The sequence below is a fragment of the Balaenoptera musculus genome, chromosome 9 (genome assembly GCF_009873245.2).
Source record: "Balaenoptera musculus isolate JJ_BM4_2016_0621 chromosome 9, mBalMus1.pri.v3, whole genome shotgun sequence".
In the NCBI taxonomy this organism is placed as follows: domain Eukaryota; kingdom Metazoa; phylum Chordata; class Mammalia; order Artiodactyla; family Balaenopteridae; genus Balaenoptera; species Balaenoptera musculus.
In genome coordinates this window covers 87,850,337-87,865,944 of record NC_045793.1, presented here as the reverse complement: position 1 = coordinate 87,865,944, position 15,608 = coordinate 87,850,337, and the positions used below count along the sequence as shown (strand labels likewise).

The 15,608-nt window shown below is 38.4% G+C and overlaps 1 protein-coding gene across 1 annotated transcript; it reads right to left on the bottom strand.

Moving 5' to 3' along the window:
- Positions 1–1,090: 1,090 nt before the first annotated feature.
- On the bottom strand, positions 1,091–14,951 carry PSMC2 (proteasome 26S subunit, ATPase 2). Its single transcript, XM_036863770.1, has 12 exons — positions 14,802–14,951; positions 13,057–13,094; positions 12,408–12,489; positions 11,596–11,695; positions 6,716–6,847; positions 6,236–6,308; positions 5,761–5,856; positions 4,918–5,082; positions 3,947–4,034; positions 2,157–2,359; positions 1,964–2,060; positions 1,091–1,877 (listed from the first exon to the last, which is right to left on the bottom strand). The coding sequence occupies exons 1-12, from the start codon at positions 14,869–14,871 to the stop codon at positions 1,720–1,722; spliced, it is 1,302 nt and encodes a 433-aa protein (XP_036719665.1). The 5' UTR covers positions 14,872–14,951; the 3' UTR covers positions 1,091–1,719.
- Positions 14,952–15,608: the final 657 nt, after the last annotated feature.

Sequence of the window (15,608 nt, the reverse complement as noted above, 5' to 3'; positions counted from 1 at the left end):
TTTAAAAGTTTTTTTTTTAAAGGATCACTACAGTATTTTTCTGAAGTCATAAACCCTTTGTATTGATTTATCAGCACGCTAATATGTGTAAACATGTGTGTACACACACATATACACGTGTTTATGCACACACACATACATATTTTAGGTGGAGGGAGTTACCAGTGAATGTGTATATTTTCTTTTTAAATGGGGTACAAACATGCTAATCTAGATAGTGTTGATGCTATCTGCATACATATGCCTGGGTAGAAACGCCCAGATTTTTCAAATAATTCATTGTGCATTGATTTGATGTGTGGCCAGTTAGATTTTCATCACGAAACTGAGATGTCAGGATTATTCACAGCCTATGACACGTTAGGCCTGAGTGGGCACCACATAACCAACTTGAGTTGTCTCACGTTGGTGCATCTGATGCATGTGGCAACATGAACAAGTGGTCAGACTTGAAGGAGTGTGTTCTGAATGCTTACATTGATCAAAGCAGCACAAAAACACACATCTGTAGTCATTCACTTATCAGCATAACCTGGAAATGGTTCGCTTTCATACCTCATGAAAGACTAGGGCAGGCTTAGAAAAAAAAATTTTCTCATCAAGTTCACAAAAATGAAAAGAGAAAGGATGTTGGTTGGATTTTATGAATGAACAGCTTTATTCTGCTTTAAAACTTCCAAATTTTAAATATTTCAGTGCAACACAGCATTTTCTATGTTGTCAACTTTTTCTTTTGTGAATTAAAATGTATCCGTCTCTCACCATTTTGCATTACTTGTGAATACTGAACTACAATAAAAATATTCTTTATTGTGTTTGGGTCTCAGTGTTTGGCAGGGGCCTGGAAGGGGCTAATTGTGGTGGAAGAGGGGAGGGAATTCGGTGGTGGCTGTACAAGAAATAATTTTAAAGAGGTTTGTTTAAGACTCTAATAAAAACTTTTATTTTAGAAATACCTCACTATAGACCAGAAGTCTAACGGGAGCTTTACTGAAATTTTTAACCATTAATTTATAAAATGAAAATAAGTACTTTTCTGTATAAAGCCAATTCCAATTTTCTAAATGAGATTATTATATGTATATGTTTCTTTTTGCTTTACTACTTCGCTAGTCATTAAAATCAACAATTCTTGATTAATTTGAAATCAATCAACTCAAATGGCAAAGCAAAACACATTACATCAGATGCTTCCTACACTTTAAACATAGTTTAGCCAAAGCTGCTTTATTCAACGTTGTAGGAAAAAACCTGTCGAAACACATGTGATCACGTGCCTGGATGGGCCGTTGTGATGAGGGCAGAAGAGCATAATGGGCAGGACATCGGCGGTGGAGCTGTCAAACTTGGACTTGAATCCCAGCTCTGCTACAAGGAAACGAGGTAGGAAAATTCTGCATCTGTTAAATCCACGTCACTGGGCAGATGGGAAGATAAAATGAGATAATATATGTACAGCACTCAACCAGCATATGCCTAGAACATATGTGGTTAAAGCAAGCACTTCACAATTTGGAACCTTTAAAAATTGTAGCAAGTCAGAAAACAGCTTTTCTGCCTAACGGCATTAGATATCACCCTTTATTGTACCACAGAGAAAAGACATCTGAAAAACATACAATTTTGAAAACCATTTATTTTGTGTGTGAAATGGTTATTAAGAAGTCTGTATAACGTTAGGATTCCAGTGAAAAGTGTTTTCACGAACACCTCCAGGGCTCAGTTGTATGTCATATAGCGCGGAGTAGCACTGAATTTGGCATAGGACTTGATGACCTTATTTACAGCTTCCAAGAAATCCTTCTCAGTAGCAATTTTTCGCCGTGCTCGGATGGCAAACATACCAGCTTCTGTGCAGACGCTTCTGATCTCAGCACCTTTCAAACAAAAAGAAAATAACAGGCTTAATTAAAGCAGCCCAAATAGACAGACCAGCAAATAGAAGCAAGACCTTTCTACCTACCAGTGCTATTTGGACACAGTCGTGCTAACAATTCAAATCTGATATCTCTTTCAACACTCATTGAACGGGCATGAATCTTAAAAATGTGAGTCCGACCCTAAAAATAGGGGAATTGACAAATATTAAAATGGAAAACAGCACAGGAAGAAAAAATTTCAAGAATCCCTTTTCTACAGTGAAATGATGTTCCCACCTCTAGATCAGGTAAGCTAAACTCAATCTTCCTGTCCAGTCTCCCGGGCCTCATCAGCGCTGGGTCCAGAGTGTCAGGTCTGTTTGTGGCCATCAGAACTTTAATGTTGCCTCGAGGATCAAACCCATCCAGCTGATTGATCAGCTCCAACATGGTCCTCTGCACTTCATTGTCACCCCCAGCACCATCATCAAAACGAGCCCCTGAGAAGACAGGAGGAAAGACACTCTTCACATCTACTCAGAGCAGCACAGTAAATCTCAGCTCAGTAAATCTCAGCTCAGATCACACCCTCCAGCCCAAGGGAACTTCTCAGTTTTAAGCAAATCCTGTAAGAACAGCCTGATTTACACAAAACTAATGAGAAAAGGACTCGTCATAGGTTGATTTAACATAAGTTCCTTTATTTTTTTTAAATCCTCTTTAAGGATTTTGGTTTAAGTCACTCAAAAACACCTCCATTCAACACAATATACTATACACCTAGACTAGGCAAAACAATACATGGAAAGTTCAGCACTATAATGGTATTTGAGTATATGTAAGAAAATGCCAAACTCTTCTAAATTTCTCAAAACTGTCCTTAAAAATATGGCTAAATCCATAATACAGTAGAACTGTAACAGCTTACTATCACACTGATTTGGATATATTAGAATACTCTAGGTTAATGTCAATACTCTTCTTCATTTCAACCAAAATAGCACAAGAAGAGGCCTCCATATACATTTTTTCATTTTAAAATTGTATAAATACATACTGTTGTATTAATGCATTACGTACATTATAAAATACAAAAACAGAAATTTTAAAAATGAGATTAAATATGAAGAAAAGTACCAATATTTTCTTCCTTCACCCTAATACTGTTTTATACAAAATCCATTTTGGAAGCCACAGTTTCAGAGCATCCTGACATCATAAGGCTTATTCCAGTGATACTACAAAAATGACTTCAGGGTCACAACACCGCATCTACAGACTGCGGTCAAATTATGGCCCTTGAACATTACCTACAGAATGTCCAAAGCCCACAACATCCATCCAGTCTAAAAGCAAGACTTTAGGTATCCTAACCTCAGTCCCCAAACAGTGTTACAGCATCCACTATATTTTTTAAGACTTTTTTTGTCACTAAGTTCATTAAATAACAACTGTCTGGTGATATGACACTTCTGCAGCTAATAGAAACTATTACTCTTATAGACTGTAACAATAGCCAAGGCCTATAGTACAGTATAGAGTTTTCAAAGTCAATCACATTTATGACTGACTTCAAACCTCAAAAACCCATGAAATAAACAAGGCTGGAATTATCATTTCTTTTATAAAAGCAGCAAACTGGGGCTCAGAGGTAGTTAAAATAACTTGTCTAGATTGCACAGCTAATACTGTATTTCATCAAATCGATGAAGCCAATAATGTTATTTTATGTACACTTTATGAAAAACTACCACCAATTAAATTATGCCACAGTGCTTTCTGATCCGATTAAGTGAAGCTGTATCCCAAGTTAGGAGTTGCTAAAGTGAAAATATGTGCCCTAGGAAAGAAACTGGCAAAGTTCAAAGATAAAGACTTTGAGAAATACCAATACTATATAATGCCACTTCTTTCCTTTATGGTGTGGCCCTACAGTTTATTAGATCCGTGACTCTGATGTGCTAAAGCTCATAAAAGAGTTGGAATTAAAATTCTGTACAAGATTAATGTATCAGGGGAACTTTACACATATTACTACAGAATTCTCATGAAACCCAGTTGTAAAGTTCTCGAGATACCATTCATACCTCCAATAGCATCAATTTCATCAAAGAAGATAAGGCAGGCTTTCTTTGTTCTGGCCATTTCAAAGAGCTCTCGAACCATTCGAGCCCCCTGATGAAAAAAAGAAAGTGTTAATTCAGAGTTGGTTTTTAAATCTTTTAAGATATAATAAGTTATACTTCAAACTTTTTAATATTCCTAACAGTATTCTCAACCATTATTACCGAAAGCTTTTTCAGGAGGACTGAAGTTTGTTACCTATTCCGTCAAATTAATCTTATTAGCTTTAAAACAATCTTAAGTAATTTCATGATTTTGTACCTATTAAATAGCCAATAACTTTAAGACCTGAAGAGGTCAAATTAACACGATTAAATAAAATAAAGGCACCATTTCAATCAATAAAACTTGAGGAAATAAAAGCATCTGATCCATCACTTGGCATTTCTGATCAATGAATTTGATTTTGATAAGGAATAAAAGTATATCTCAACTCATGCAGATCCTTTTTCTAATTCTCATTGTAAGTATACTAATCATTAATGTTTCAGTTATAATATATTCAGCCCTAGACTTACTCTCTAATGAAAAAAACGTGTGTGTGTACATACATGTGTGTACATACACCCACACACATACACATAGACAATCTCTGTTCTCTTTCTCAAAACAACATAAAACACTGCCCCTGAAGTGAATATACTTTCGAATGCATTCACTGGGCATTACTGGGTTATTGATCTTACAAATCAAATCTGCAGAAAATGTCACCCTTCTGAGTAGGGAGCATACTGATTAAAAATGTTAAGCAGTTTTATTTCCAAATGACCACACGGGAAGGCTGGTGGCTTCTGGGCTTCTGACCTACTAATTACAATCCATCAATCAAAAAATTTCAGGTCTCAGTCTTCAATGTGGAATTCCCATTTAATTTCATCTACGCTTTATAAATCTTTCATAGAGCTACATATTCTTTATGATCAATTTACTTTACCTCACCGACGTACTTCTGTACAAGTTCAGATCCAATAACTCGAATGAAGCAAGCGTCAGTCCTATTAGCAACTGCCCGAGCACAGAGTGTCTTGCCTGTACCCGGTGGACCAAAGAGCAGCACACCCTTAGGAGGCTCAATGCCAAGGTTAACAAACCTCTCTGGCTGTGATGGAGACAAGATTTTTACACTTATCAATTCTCTATAATAAAAGCAACACTACTTCTACATCAGTATATTTAAACCAAAATTATTAAGTCCACAATTTATATACTTGATCTAAGTAAGAATTTTACTTATTCTAAGACATAAGATCTAAACTAGACTCATATTAATACACAAGGCTGAATGGCTTTTAAAGGTATTTCTATTACCCAGGGTTAACAAAACATTTTTTTCCCCTAATTTTAAAAAATTACAGTGTTTAAAGAATAAAAGTATTATCTCATATTTAATACATAATATGATAATTAATATCCTAGTTTTTTCCATTATCCCCCCAGGCTTAATGTGATTCAATTAAAGCCCATTTCTTCTTGATAGCATTAAAACACATTGTTTCTTCTACAACCTATTCTAAAGGTTACGCCTCAACCTCCCTTGTCACTCTAAATAGCAGATTCTTCTTTTTTTGAATAGGCTTGATGACTAAATCCTTTTGCTTTCTCTTCTGGAACTTACCAATTCTCCACACCTTTACCCTCTACCCCATCAAAAATTTTCGTTTAGGAAAACATAAAATTTTAAAACTAATATATAGGCATAATTTTAGTGTACAGTACACAAAACGCTCTCACATCTTTGTACAAAGAAATTTAAAAGGCAAAAGACTCAACCACTTACGTGAAGTAATGGGGTTTCAACTACTTCTCGAAGTTTCTCAATCTGTTCCTTACAGCCACCCACATCACTATATGTAACATCAGGTTTTTCCTCCACCTAAGAGAGGGATGAAAATGTACAACATAGAGCCACACGCTTTTGCATACTAATCCAATTGTTCTATCCAGTAGAGCAGACCCAATACCCTAAAAGAAAAATCAGATTTATAGCAAGTAAGAATTATAATAAAAATGGAATACACTGCCCAGTGTCCTAGACCCACTTGCTATATTACTTGTTATGACAATAAGTGAGAGACAAACTACTAAAATAAAGACCGATAGAGACTTCCTCATCTGAAAAATTGTTTTAAAAATTTTGGCAACTCTTCAATACATACCCACATATTAATATTTTATTAGTTAAAAGTTTCAACGTTTTTTTGAGATGGATGCAATTAATCATGCCATTCCTTTTCCCTCCCATAGTTTCTTACCTGCATCATGGTAACTGTTGGGTCAATCTTAGGAGGCAGTGGAATGTGAATCTGATACTTATTTCTGTCCACACTAAGGAGGTAAAAAAGAGCCTCACCAATACATTCAAAAAATTTACTGAGTGAGTTATCATGTGTTCTATATACATTATTTACATTAACTCACTTAATCCTCATAACCATCCTAGAGCAAGTGCCTCCTCCACCTACACCATGTTACCTTAAATAGACCGGCAAACTCAACTCTACAATTCTGTACTTAGTTTGATCATGACACTTGAGGGCATAAAAGGCCAAGTGGGGGTGGGGAGGTCAGGAAACAGATGCAGCAGCAGCAAGGCTGTCCAACTGCAGCCCTCTCCTAGGCTACCCCGGTACTCCATGGCACCCAGTTCACCCATTCAGAAGCAAGCCAAGGGTGTGAACGTGACATGGCATCTTCAATGAAAGACAAGTATTTACTGCAAATAGAAATCTTACCCAACTCTCATCCCTTCTTCAATGTCCGTAGGTGCAACCTGATCACTGAGGTCCACCACAAACTTGGCAAACTGCTTCACGTTGATAATGTACTTCGGGTCCTCCGAATCAGCATTGATTATCTTTGTGCATCTAACATGGCAAAAGGCTTGATTAGAGTAAGGAACCTAAACCACTAATAATGAATTCAAGTAACTAGATTCTCTCCTGGGTATGCAGTACACTAATAAGCAGGTGTAAACTAGAACTGCAGGAACTGGGCCACTGTTAAGGATCCTTCTCTACAGAATATGCTCAATCCCAAGGGTCTGCTCAACTTTAGCCAAGCCATAAAAATTTCAAAAGATACATTCCCCTGGAAAATTAAACCCAAATATTTCATCATTAAGTTATCTTTACCAAGGGGGAAAGTGGCGGGGAGGCGGGATGGTGGTGTGATGAACTGGGAGATTGGGATTGACATATATACACTAATATGTATAAAACATAACTAATAAGAACCTGCTGTATACAAAAATAAAATAAAATTCAAGGGCTTCCCTGGTGGCACAGTGGTTGAGAATCTGCCTGCCAATGCAGGGGACACGGGTTCGAGCCCTGGTCTGGGAAGATCCCACGTGCCGCGGAGCAACTAGGCCCGTGAGCCACAATTACTGAGCCTGTGCGTCTGGAGCCTGTGCTCTGCAACAAGAGATGCCGCGATAGTGAGAGGCCCGTGCACAGCGATGAAGAGTGGCCCCCGCTTGCCACAACTGGAGAAAGCCCTCGCACAGAAACGAAGACCCAACACAGCCATAAATAAATAAATTTAAAAAAAAAAAAAAAAAAAGGCTGAATCCTGGTAAGAACAGCGAGCATTTTGCGTTTAAATTCGCCTTCATCCCACAGCCCTCTCCCCAGCTCTGCACAAGACTTGAAAGCCAACAGCCTCACAGCCATGGTAGATGTGAAAACAAGCAGCCTTCCTGGGGGAGGGCAGGGACAAAGAACTGGAGCTCCCCAAAAGCCCAACCCCAGAGAACTACTTGACCTGTCTGGCAGCTAGCTGAAAAGCTCCGTTCTCAGGGCTTGCTTTTATTTGACCGGACTCAGAGCTCACTGTCTACACACCCCCTGCCCACAGGACATTTACTGGAAACAATCGGTGGCAACTGTTTAACATCAACTGTCTGAGGCGGCATTTACCAGTTGGGGCTAACAAGAGGCTGACCAAAAAACTTCAAAGAAAAAACAGCAAGGAACAGCAGCAGTAACAAACCCTGGGGAAAGGGGAAATCTGAGTTCCAGAACTGACATTATTTAAAATGTCCAGTTTCTATCAAAAAATTATGAGACACAAAAAGAAAAATATGGCCCATACATAGGGAAAAAAGTACATAGAAACTGTCCTTGAGAAAGCCTAGACATTGGTCTTACTAAACAAAAACTTTAATCAGTGTCATAAATATTTTTTTAAAAACCAAAGGAAACCATGTCTAAAGAATTAATGGGAGGTCTGAGAACAATGTCTCACCAGAGAGTATCAACGAAGAGAGAAATTAGACTGGAATATAATCTGGCTATTAAAAAAAAAGATGTTCTGATACAAGCTACAACATGAGTGAAGCTTAAAACACTATGCTAAGCTAAAGAAGCCAGAAAAAGGTCATGCCTTGTATAATTACATTTATATGAAATGTTCAGGACAGGCAAATCCATAGAGACAGGAAGTAGATGAGTGGTTGCCAGGGGCCAGTGAGAGAGGGGAGTAGGGACAGTTAATAGGTACGGGGTTTCTTTTGGAGGTGATGAAAATATTCTGGAGAGTAAAAGTGTCAAGAAATGCTGGGGCAAGGGGTAGGGTGGTGGTACCTTCACTGAAAATGAGGAGAGTGTGGAGGTGAGAGGGGAAGGGTGATTAAACATAAGTGAACCTGCCACTAACATTCCCTAGCCCTCTATCTCCACTGTTCTTCCAAAATACTGGAGATTGGAGACAACACGAGACTGAAGACAACTTCTCTGGGAAAAGTGACCATCCAAATGAAAAGATCTAAAGATACTGACCCTGAAGGCTCCCCAACTAAACATTCAACCATATAAGCTACAGTGAAGCTTGAGATAGACATGCCTCACTATTGAATCTAGAGCTTCTATCAGCTTTTTGGTCTCCCACTAAACAAAAGCACAAAGTAAGATTACCAGACATCTAACATAAAAGACAGACACCAAGCAAGCAAAGAGGAAAAAAGCATCTTAGAGGAAACAGAAACCTTCCAGTTATCCTTAACTTCCTTAGACATGACAGCATATTACAACCATGATATGAGAACAGGACAACACAACATATGCACTGAAAGAAAGAAAAGCTCTTGGAAATTAAAAACTTAAGTGAGAGGGAAAAAAATCAATACATAGACTCAAAGTTAAGAAAATCTAACAAAAAAGTAGAACAAAAAGACAAAACAAAGAAAAGCAGGAGAGAAAGATTAGCATTTCCAGGAGGTCCAATATCCCTGTAACAGAAGTCCAGAACAGAGGACCAAGAAAATGGAAAGAAACTATTTACAAATAAATAGTTTCAAGAAAATGTGCACGCTGAAGGACATGAGAGCGCAGCAGCACAGCTGCGAACACACCAACACCAAGGCACGCAGCCATGGGATTTCAGAACCCTGAGAACAAGGGAAGACCCTACAACTTCCAGAGGAAGGACAGGTCACATATACAGGACTGGGAATCAGAACGGCTTCAGACTAACAACACCGGGAGGCAGAGGACAATGTAACAACGCGTTCAAAATTCTGAAGGAGAAGAATTTTCTATCAGCCAAGATATTTCCAGACATATGTGGTCTCAAATGGTACCTCCCAAATGACCCTTTCAGGAAGCTACCAGAGAATACAGGCCACCTAATGAGGGTGTAAAGAAATCAGAAAGAGAAACTCTTGATACACGAGCAACAGGAGAGAGTCACAGGGAACCTCCAGGGTAAGAAGTCACAGGATGCTCGTGATTCAGCAGGCGTTCAGGGCAACCAGTCCAAACTGAAGCAGGTCAGAAAGTGCTGGGAAAGGCTTGCTCAGGAAGATGAACCTGAGAGAATACCTGATGCAGCTGATGCACCTGAGGTACACATGAGAAAACCTGACGGACCTAATGCATCTGAAGAACAACTGAGACGATCGGGAAAAACCGGGGGGCGGGGGGTTGAGTTAGTAATATACATAGACAACAAGGCAAATGAAAAAACGAGACAGTTAGGGCAAGGAAAACAAAAAGTGGTCGAAGAAAGGAAAAGTAATCACAGTTTACTAATGGCTCTTTGTGAATAGGGTTTACTTAGCCATAATTATGAAAACACTAAATACGGATCTAACCAAAATTTTAATATAATTACATTATGAGGCCATAAGGATGAGAAGGACATGTCTTTGGGATGAAGGTAGAGGAAACAAAGCAAAACAAAATGCTCATCTTTCATGGTGGGAAAACCGATAAACACCACCTGAAACTAAAAAATCAAGAAAAAGTGATCTACAATATACAAAACTTGACACTATCCATTAGAAATAGAAAGGCAGAAACCAAAATAACCACCTAAAAATTTTGAAAATAGGTGTCTCTAGTAAAGAGGAATTAGGAAAAACTGTTGTTATAGAACTATTTAACTCTTTAAAACCATGATAAAACTAAAAAGCAAATAAAGGAAAGCATGGAAAGACAGAAAAAGGAAAGGAGGATAAGACGAAAGAAAAATAACCTGTAACTGTATTAAAGAGGCAAAATTAAAACTTTCAATAATTAGAATAAAACACAGGAGAACATGTTTATAATCTTGGAATGGGCTAGGCCTTTTTAAGCAACATTAAAACCCAAAAGGTATAATGACAAAGCTCACATATTTTATTTACCTCCTAAAAAGTTAAAACAGTACAACAAAAAGTACCGAGAAGTTAAAAGTCAAGTGAGAGACTGAGAAAAAATATTTGTAGCATATTTAAGAAAAGATTAATATGTACAATATATGAAGCATTCCTAAAAGTTAACAAGAAACAATCCAATGGAACAAAACATGAATGGTCAAAAAAATACAAATGTTTAATAAGTATAAGAAGTAGCTATCATACTACTAATCAGCACGACACAAATTAAAGTGAATTTTTTTTTAAATTTTTTTGCCCAAATGGCAAAAGTGTAAAAATCAATAATTACAAATCTTACATTGATCAGGCAAATATGCATTTCCCTCAAAACCTTTGGGTGAGAGTGTAGACTGGCCAAACCACTTTTTTTCACACATTTTCAAAACGATAAATGCCTCTGTCCCCATAATTCCACTTCTAGTAAGCTATACTATAGAAACGTATGCACATATGTAGAGAAATATTTAACACGAGTGTTCAGTCCAGCACTGTTATCATAACAGAAATTGCAAACAACCCAACACCTACAGAATATTATGTAATTTTTAAAAAAACAAGAGAAACAAGAAATAAAAAAGGTACATCTATAACAAAGACAATGAAAGATTTCCAAAATATGTAGTTATATCTAAAAAGAAAACAGGACGTTTCTTTGTATGTAAATATATACGTGAAGACGCACTGCAGGATTAAGAGGACCAAATCATTTTCAGTAGTTAGACGGGAAGGAAGGTTTTCATATTTTGCTCTGTATCTGCCTGTATCATTTGAATCTTTTATATGATTATGTCTTCACCTATTTCTTAAATAATTGTTTAAAGTATAAAGTTTTAACCCCAGATACTTTTGGAGAAAGCTGCATTTACTTGGAATATGGCATAAAAATTCTTTACGAACTATTACATTATACCCAAGACTTGAAAAAGTACCTGAAAGTACAGATAAAAATAAATTTCCACAGAGCACTATGCGTACCTCGCAACCTGCAAAGGCTGTTCACTCTGGAGTGTTTGCTTATCGGCAGCCAAATCCCAGAGTGCTGGTGGGGCCAGGCCAGTGTCAGACTCTTTAATACCTACGTAAGGAAAGATTACAAAATTCACTGGGCTGTAACGCAAGCTTTCTCACCCCAGCACCACTACCATTCTGGACTGAATAGTTTGCCGTGGGGGGTGTCCTGTGCATTCCAGGATGGTCAGGAGCGTCCCGGCCTCTGGCCACTAGTCACTAGCGCCACCTCCCCCTTAAGTTGGGAGAATCAAGAATGAGTCTAGATGCTGCCGAATGTCCTAGGGGGATGACCCCAGTTGAAAACCACGGCCCTAAAGTAGTCACAGGCCAAAAATGTGATGCGATGCCATCTTTGACATTTTTTTGTGCAAGTCAAATAGTATCAATATAAAACTTCACCACTCAAGTTCCCAAAAAGAAAAGTTTCCGACTACTAGGCCATAGCCCACTTACTTCAAGCAATACCATGTGAGATCACATTTTTATTCAAGAAGAAATTTTGACTTGTTTATTATAGTCTACTGAACTAGCTTTGACCAACAGAAACAATACTTACTTAAAGGATGATGTTTCTTAATTGCTTAAGCATTAAACTTTCTTGTAAAAGGTAATGAAAAGAGATTATTAAATGAGATCCAATTTCTTAACAGATAGGAAGGATAATAATTTTTTTAAATCTGTGATTCATGGAAGAGTGACATTTGCATTTCAGCTCCTTTGATATAATCAAACCATTACCCATAAAGAGGGGAAACAGAAATAAAAAATATACATACCCGTGAGCTCATTAATTTTCTTGAGAAGTTGTTGAATGTCATCTTCAACCTGTTTGATTTGCCTAGAGTAAGTGCTCTGACCCTAGGAGATAAAGGTCAGTTTAATTAGAATATCAGGATACCAACAATATATTAAACTATAAACAAAAACTTTTAACAGTTACACTTGTAATAGCTATTATTGTCCTAAAGCTTGTGAAATGAGAGTAGAGAGAGGGAATCTATCATTTTCAGAACTATTCCTGAACCAATATATTCCCCTAACAGGCAACACACCATTATGCAAGGTAACAAATGAAAATCATGCCTGAAATTATCTAAAATTCAAGTCCATTTCTATGCATTAAAACTTACCACTTCAGATCTAATTCATTTTCATACATTTTAAATATAGTAAATTATTTCAAATATCTTTCAATATAGTACCGCACTTTAATTACAAATAGTACAAAGATAATGTATAAGCTTAGACACACTGCGTATTTACTCTCTGATCTATTCTAAATAGAAACTGTAGGTGGATAACTTTTTTTCAGTGAAGATTAAACAGCTGGACAGTCTCTTCCAACTATTCTGGAAGGCCAATACCAACAAGAGTCCTTATTTCAACACAAAACATCTATATTTTGTAGACATTGAAAGGACTTACATAAGTTTTCAGCAAGGCAATATCCCCCTCATCCAGAGCTAAAAGAAAAGAGATAATACATGAAATTCAAACAAAAGAAACTAGAGCTTACGATTCTTTTCTGTTCAATTCAGATTGCATTGAGTGAGAAAAACTGTGAAAAGTTGTAATGATATAAACACAACCATCAAATAGTTCCTGGACTCAAGGAACTTTTATCTAACTGGGTGAAGGCAGATTTTAAAAAGTACATAACATAGCTTCAAAGTGATATGACATAACAAGAACAGGGAGCCCAAAGAACAGACTTTGAGATTCAGAACGACCTGAGCACTAGTCCCAGAAAGGTCATGCATTTGCTAAGTAACCCTGGAAAAACCATTTAAGTTCTCTGAGCCATTTAAGTCTTCTCACCTGGAAAAATGTTAGCCTCCGTGTTGCTCTAAAGATCAAGTAAGACATGGATGAAGAAGCGCAGAAAAATGCTACACACGTTAGTCATAACTGTATCCAAGGGATAAATTTGTTAATATAGTTATAGAATTACAACCTACCCAGAGAAATACCCAGATGAAATGTTACATCTCTGTGACTAAATTTTACACTAGGTGACTGAGTACCTCTTTCAAGGGAAAAGAGTGAGATGAAAGTGGACAGGAAATGCTCCTTCTCTGAGGGGTGGGTGGATATTAAGAAGAAAGGGTGCTAGGAGAGGTTGAAGTTGTTTAGGAAGGAAAGACAACAAAAAACCACCATAAGAATGTTTTAAAATAGCCTATAAGGAACAAAAGAAAACAGCATAAAGATAAGGCTTTTACAAAAGGGGCTACTGGGAAGAAATCATGAACGAACGTGCTGCGGGGAAAGGGTCAAGTGGTATAGTCTGTAAGGAGAATAACCCAGCAGTGTCTATAAAAATTACAACTTCATTTCTAAAATTTACCCTACAGCTTGTGTTTGTGCATGTAGTAAAGAGTTATATTAACAAGGTTATTCATTGCCCTACAATGGCCAACAGACTGGAAGAAAACGCAATGTCCATCAATAATGATTATTACTGAACACCCAATCATTTGGGATACTATACAGACCACACTGACTCTACATAATGATATGAACTTATATCATTAAGATTTTTTAAAAAGCAAGATGTACAGCATGTTACATATATGTAAAAAAAAATATACAAACAAACTTGCTTGTATGTACACAGAAAATGCCTAGAAAGATGAGGCAAAACGGCAACATCAGTTGCCTCCGTGGATAAGAGGGGGCCGGGGTCACGGATGAGACACCTTTCCATTTATCTTTTTCGCTTTCGTGTTTTGAATCATGTGAATGAATTATCTAGTCTAAGGAATGTTTTTTAAAAAGAAAATTATGTCTCAGGATCCTGGCTATACAGTGATAACAGCAAGCTGTCACTTGAGGGGGAGGAGGGACAGCCAAGAGGGTCCAGGCGACCAAGCACCGCCAGGCGGGGAACTTTTCAAGGCCTGCAAGGCCAAGCGGGGCGCGTGACTCCCTCAAGACCTGAGAGCTGAATGTGAATAAAAATTTCGATCAGCGGGAGATGAACACAGGACGCGGGGCTGGTAGACGGAGACGGAGAGGACAGGCCGGTCAACCCGGCTGCCGCACCAGACTCAAATCACTAGCGGCACAAAAGCGATGGAGCGCCGAGCAGGAATCCAAGCCCCCCATCCCGGACCCCGGGCCAAGACTGGTCCTGCCCCGGCCCGGAGCTCCTGCCTACGTCAACTGACCTCGGATGGGCTTGTCGTCCTTCTCATCTTCTTTGGTTTTCCGCTGATCTGCACCGAGGTAATCCGGCATTTTAAGAGATCCAAGGACCTCAGTTTGCTGGGTGATTACACAGCACCTTCCTCGCTTCCGGTGGCGCCCCCGCCTTTCCCTTCCTCACCGGAAGTAAAGCCGGCTCCGCGGGCCGTTTTGCCCCAGAAACGGGCGGAAGAACGCCACGGAGGAGACGCGCCGCGGCGGGAGAGCAGCAAAGGGGAGTGAGAAGGTTTCGCTGTTAGGAGGGAACGTCGCTCTCCCTTAGCCGCTCACCGTGGCGAGTTCCCTGAGCAACAGATTGCAAGATCAACTCAGGCTCAGGTCGCAGAGTTTAAATCCTGCTTTAGTCATTTAAACTCTGTACTCTTGGGTAACTTCTTTAATCCCTGTGCTTTAATTTTCCCCTTGACCTCACAGCACTGTGGATGCACTAAATAACAATGTTTGTAAAGTACCTGGCTTATTCGATACGCAATGAGTAGTGACTAGATTTATAAATAGAGTGAAGGTAAATAGAAGTTGTTCACTAATTTGACATTAACAAGGGATGAGGAGGTAAACGGTTTCCATGTTTGACCCTGCTGCCAAAGAGTGGTACCATCTTCAGATACAGGAGAGCCAGAGAAGAGACCAGGTTTGAAAGAAATGAATTCGGGAGATGAGGAACGGAAGAGAGCAGTTAGACAATTGTAGAAGTTAGAAATGAAAAAAAGAAAAAAGCCTGACCTTTCTGTACCCAGTCAGCAGTGAAAAGGCAACCTACAGAATGAGAG

What these genes read in the sequence shown, in the direction of transcription:
- PSMC2 (XM_036863770.1), bottom strand. Translation starts at nt 14,871, where the DNA reads ATGCCGGATTACCTCGGTGCAGATCAGCGGAAAACCAAAGAAGATGAG. An exon ending in GGACGACAAGCCCATCCGAG is followed by an intron (nt 13,095 to 14,801) that starts GTCAGTTGACGT and finishes CTTTTCTTTTAG; the next exon opens with CTCTGGATGAGGGGGATATT. An exon ending in TGAAATTGATGCTATTGGAG is followed by an intron (nt 2,360 to 3,946) that starts GTATGAATGGTA and finishes CTGTCTTCTCAG; the next exon opens with GGGCTCGTTTTGATGATGGT.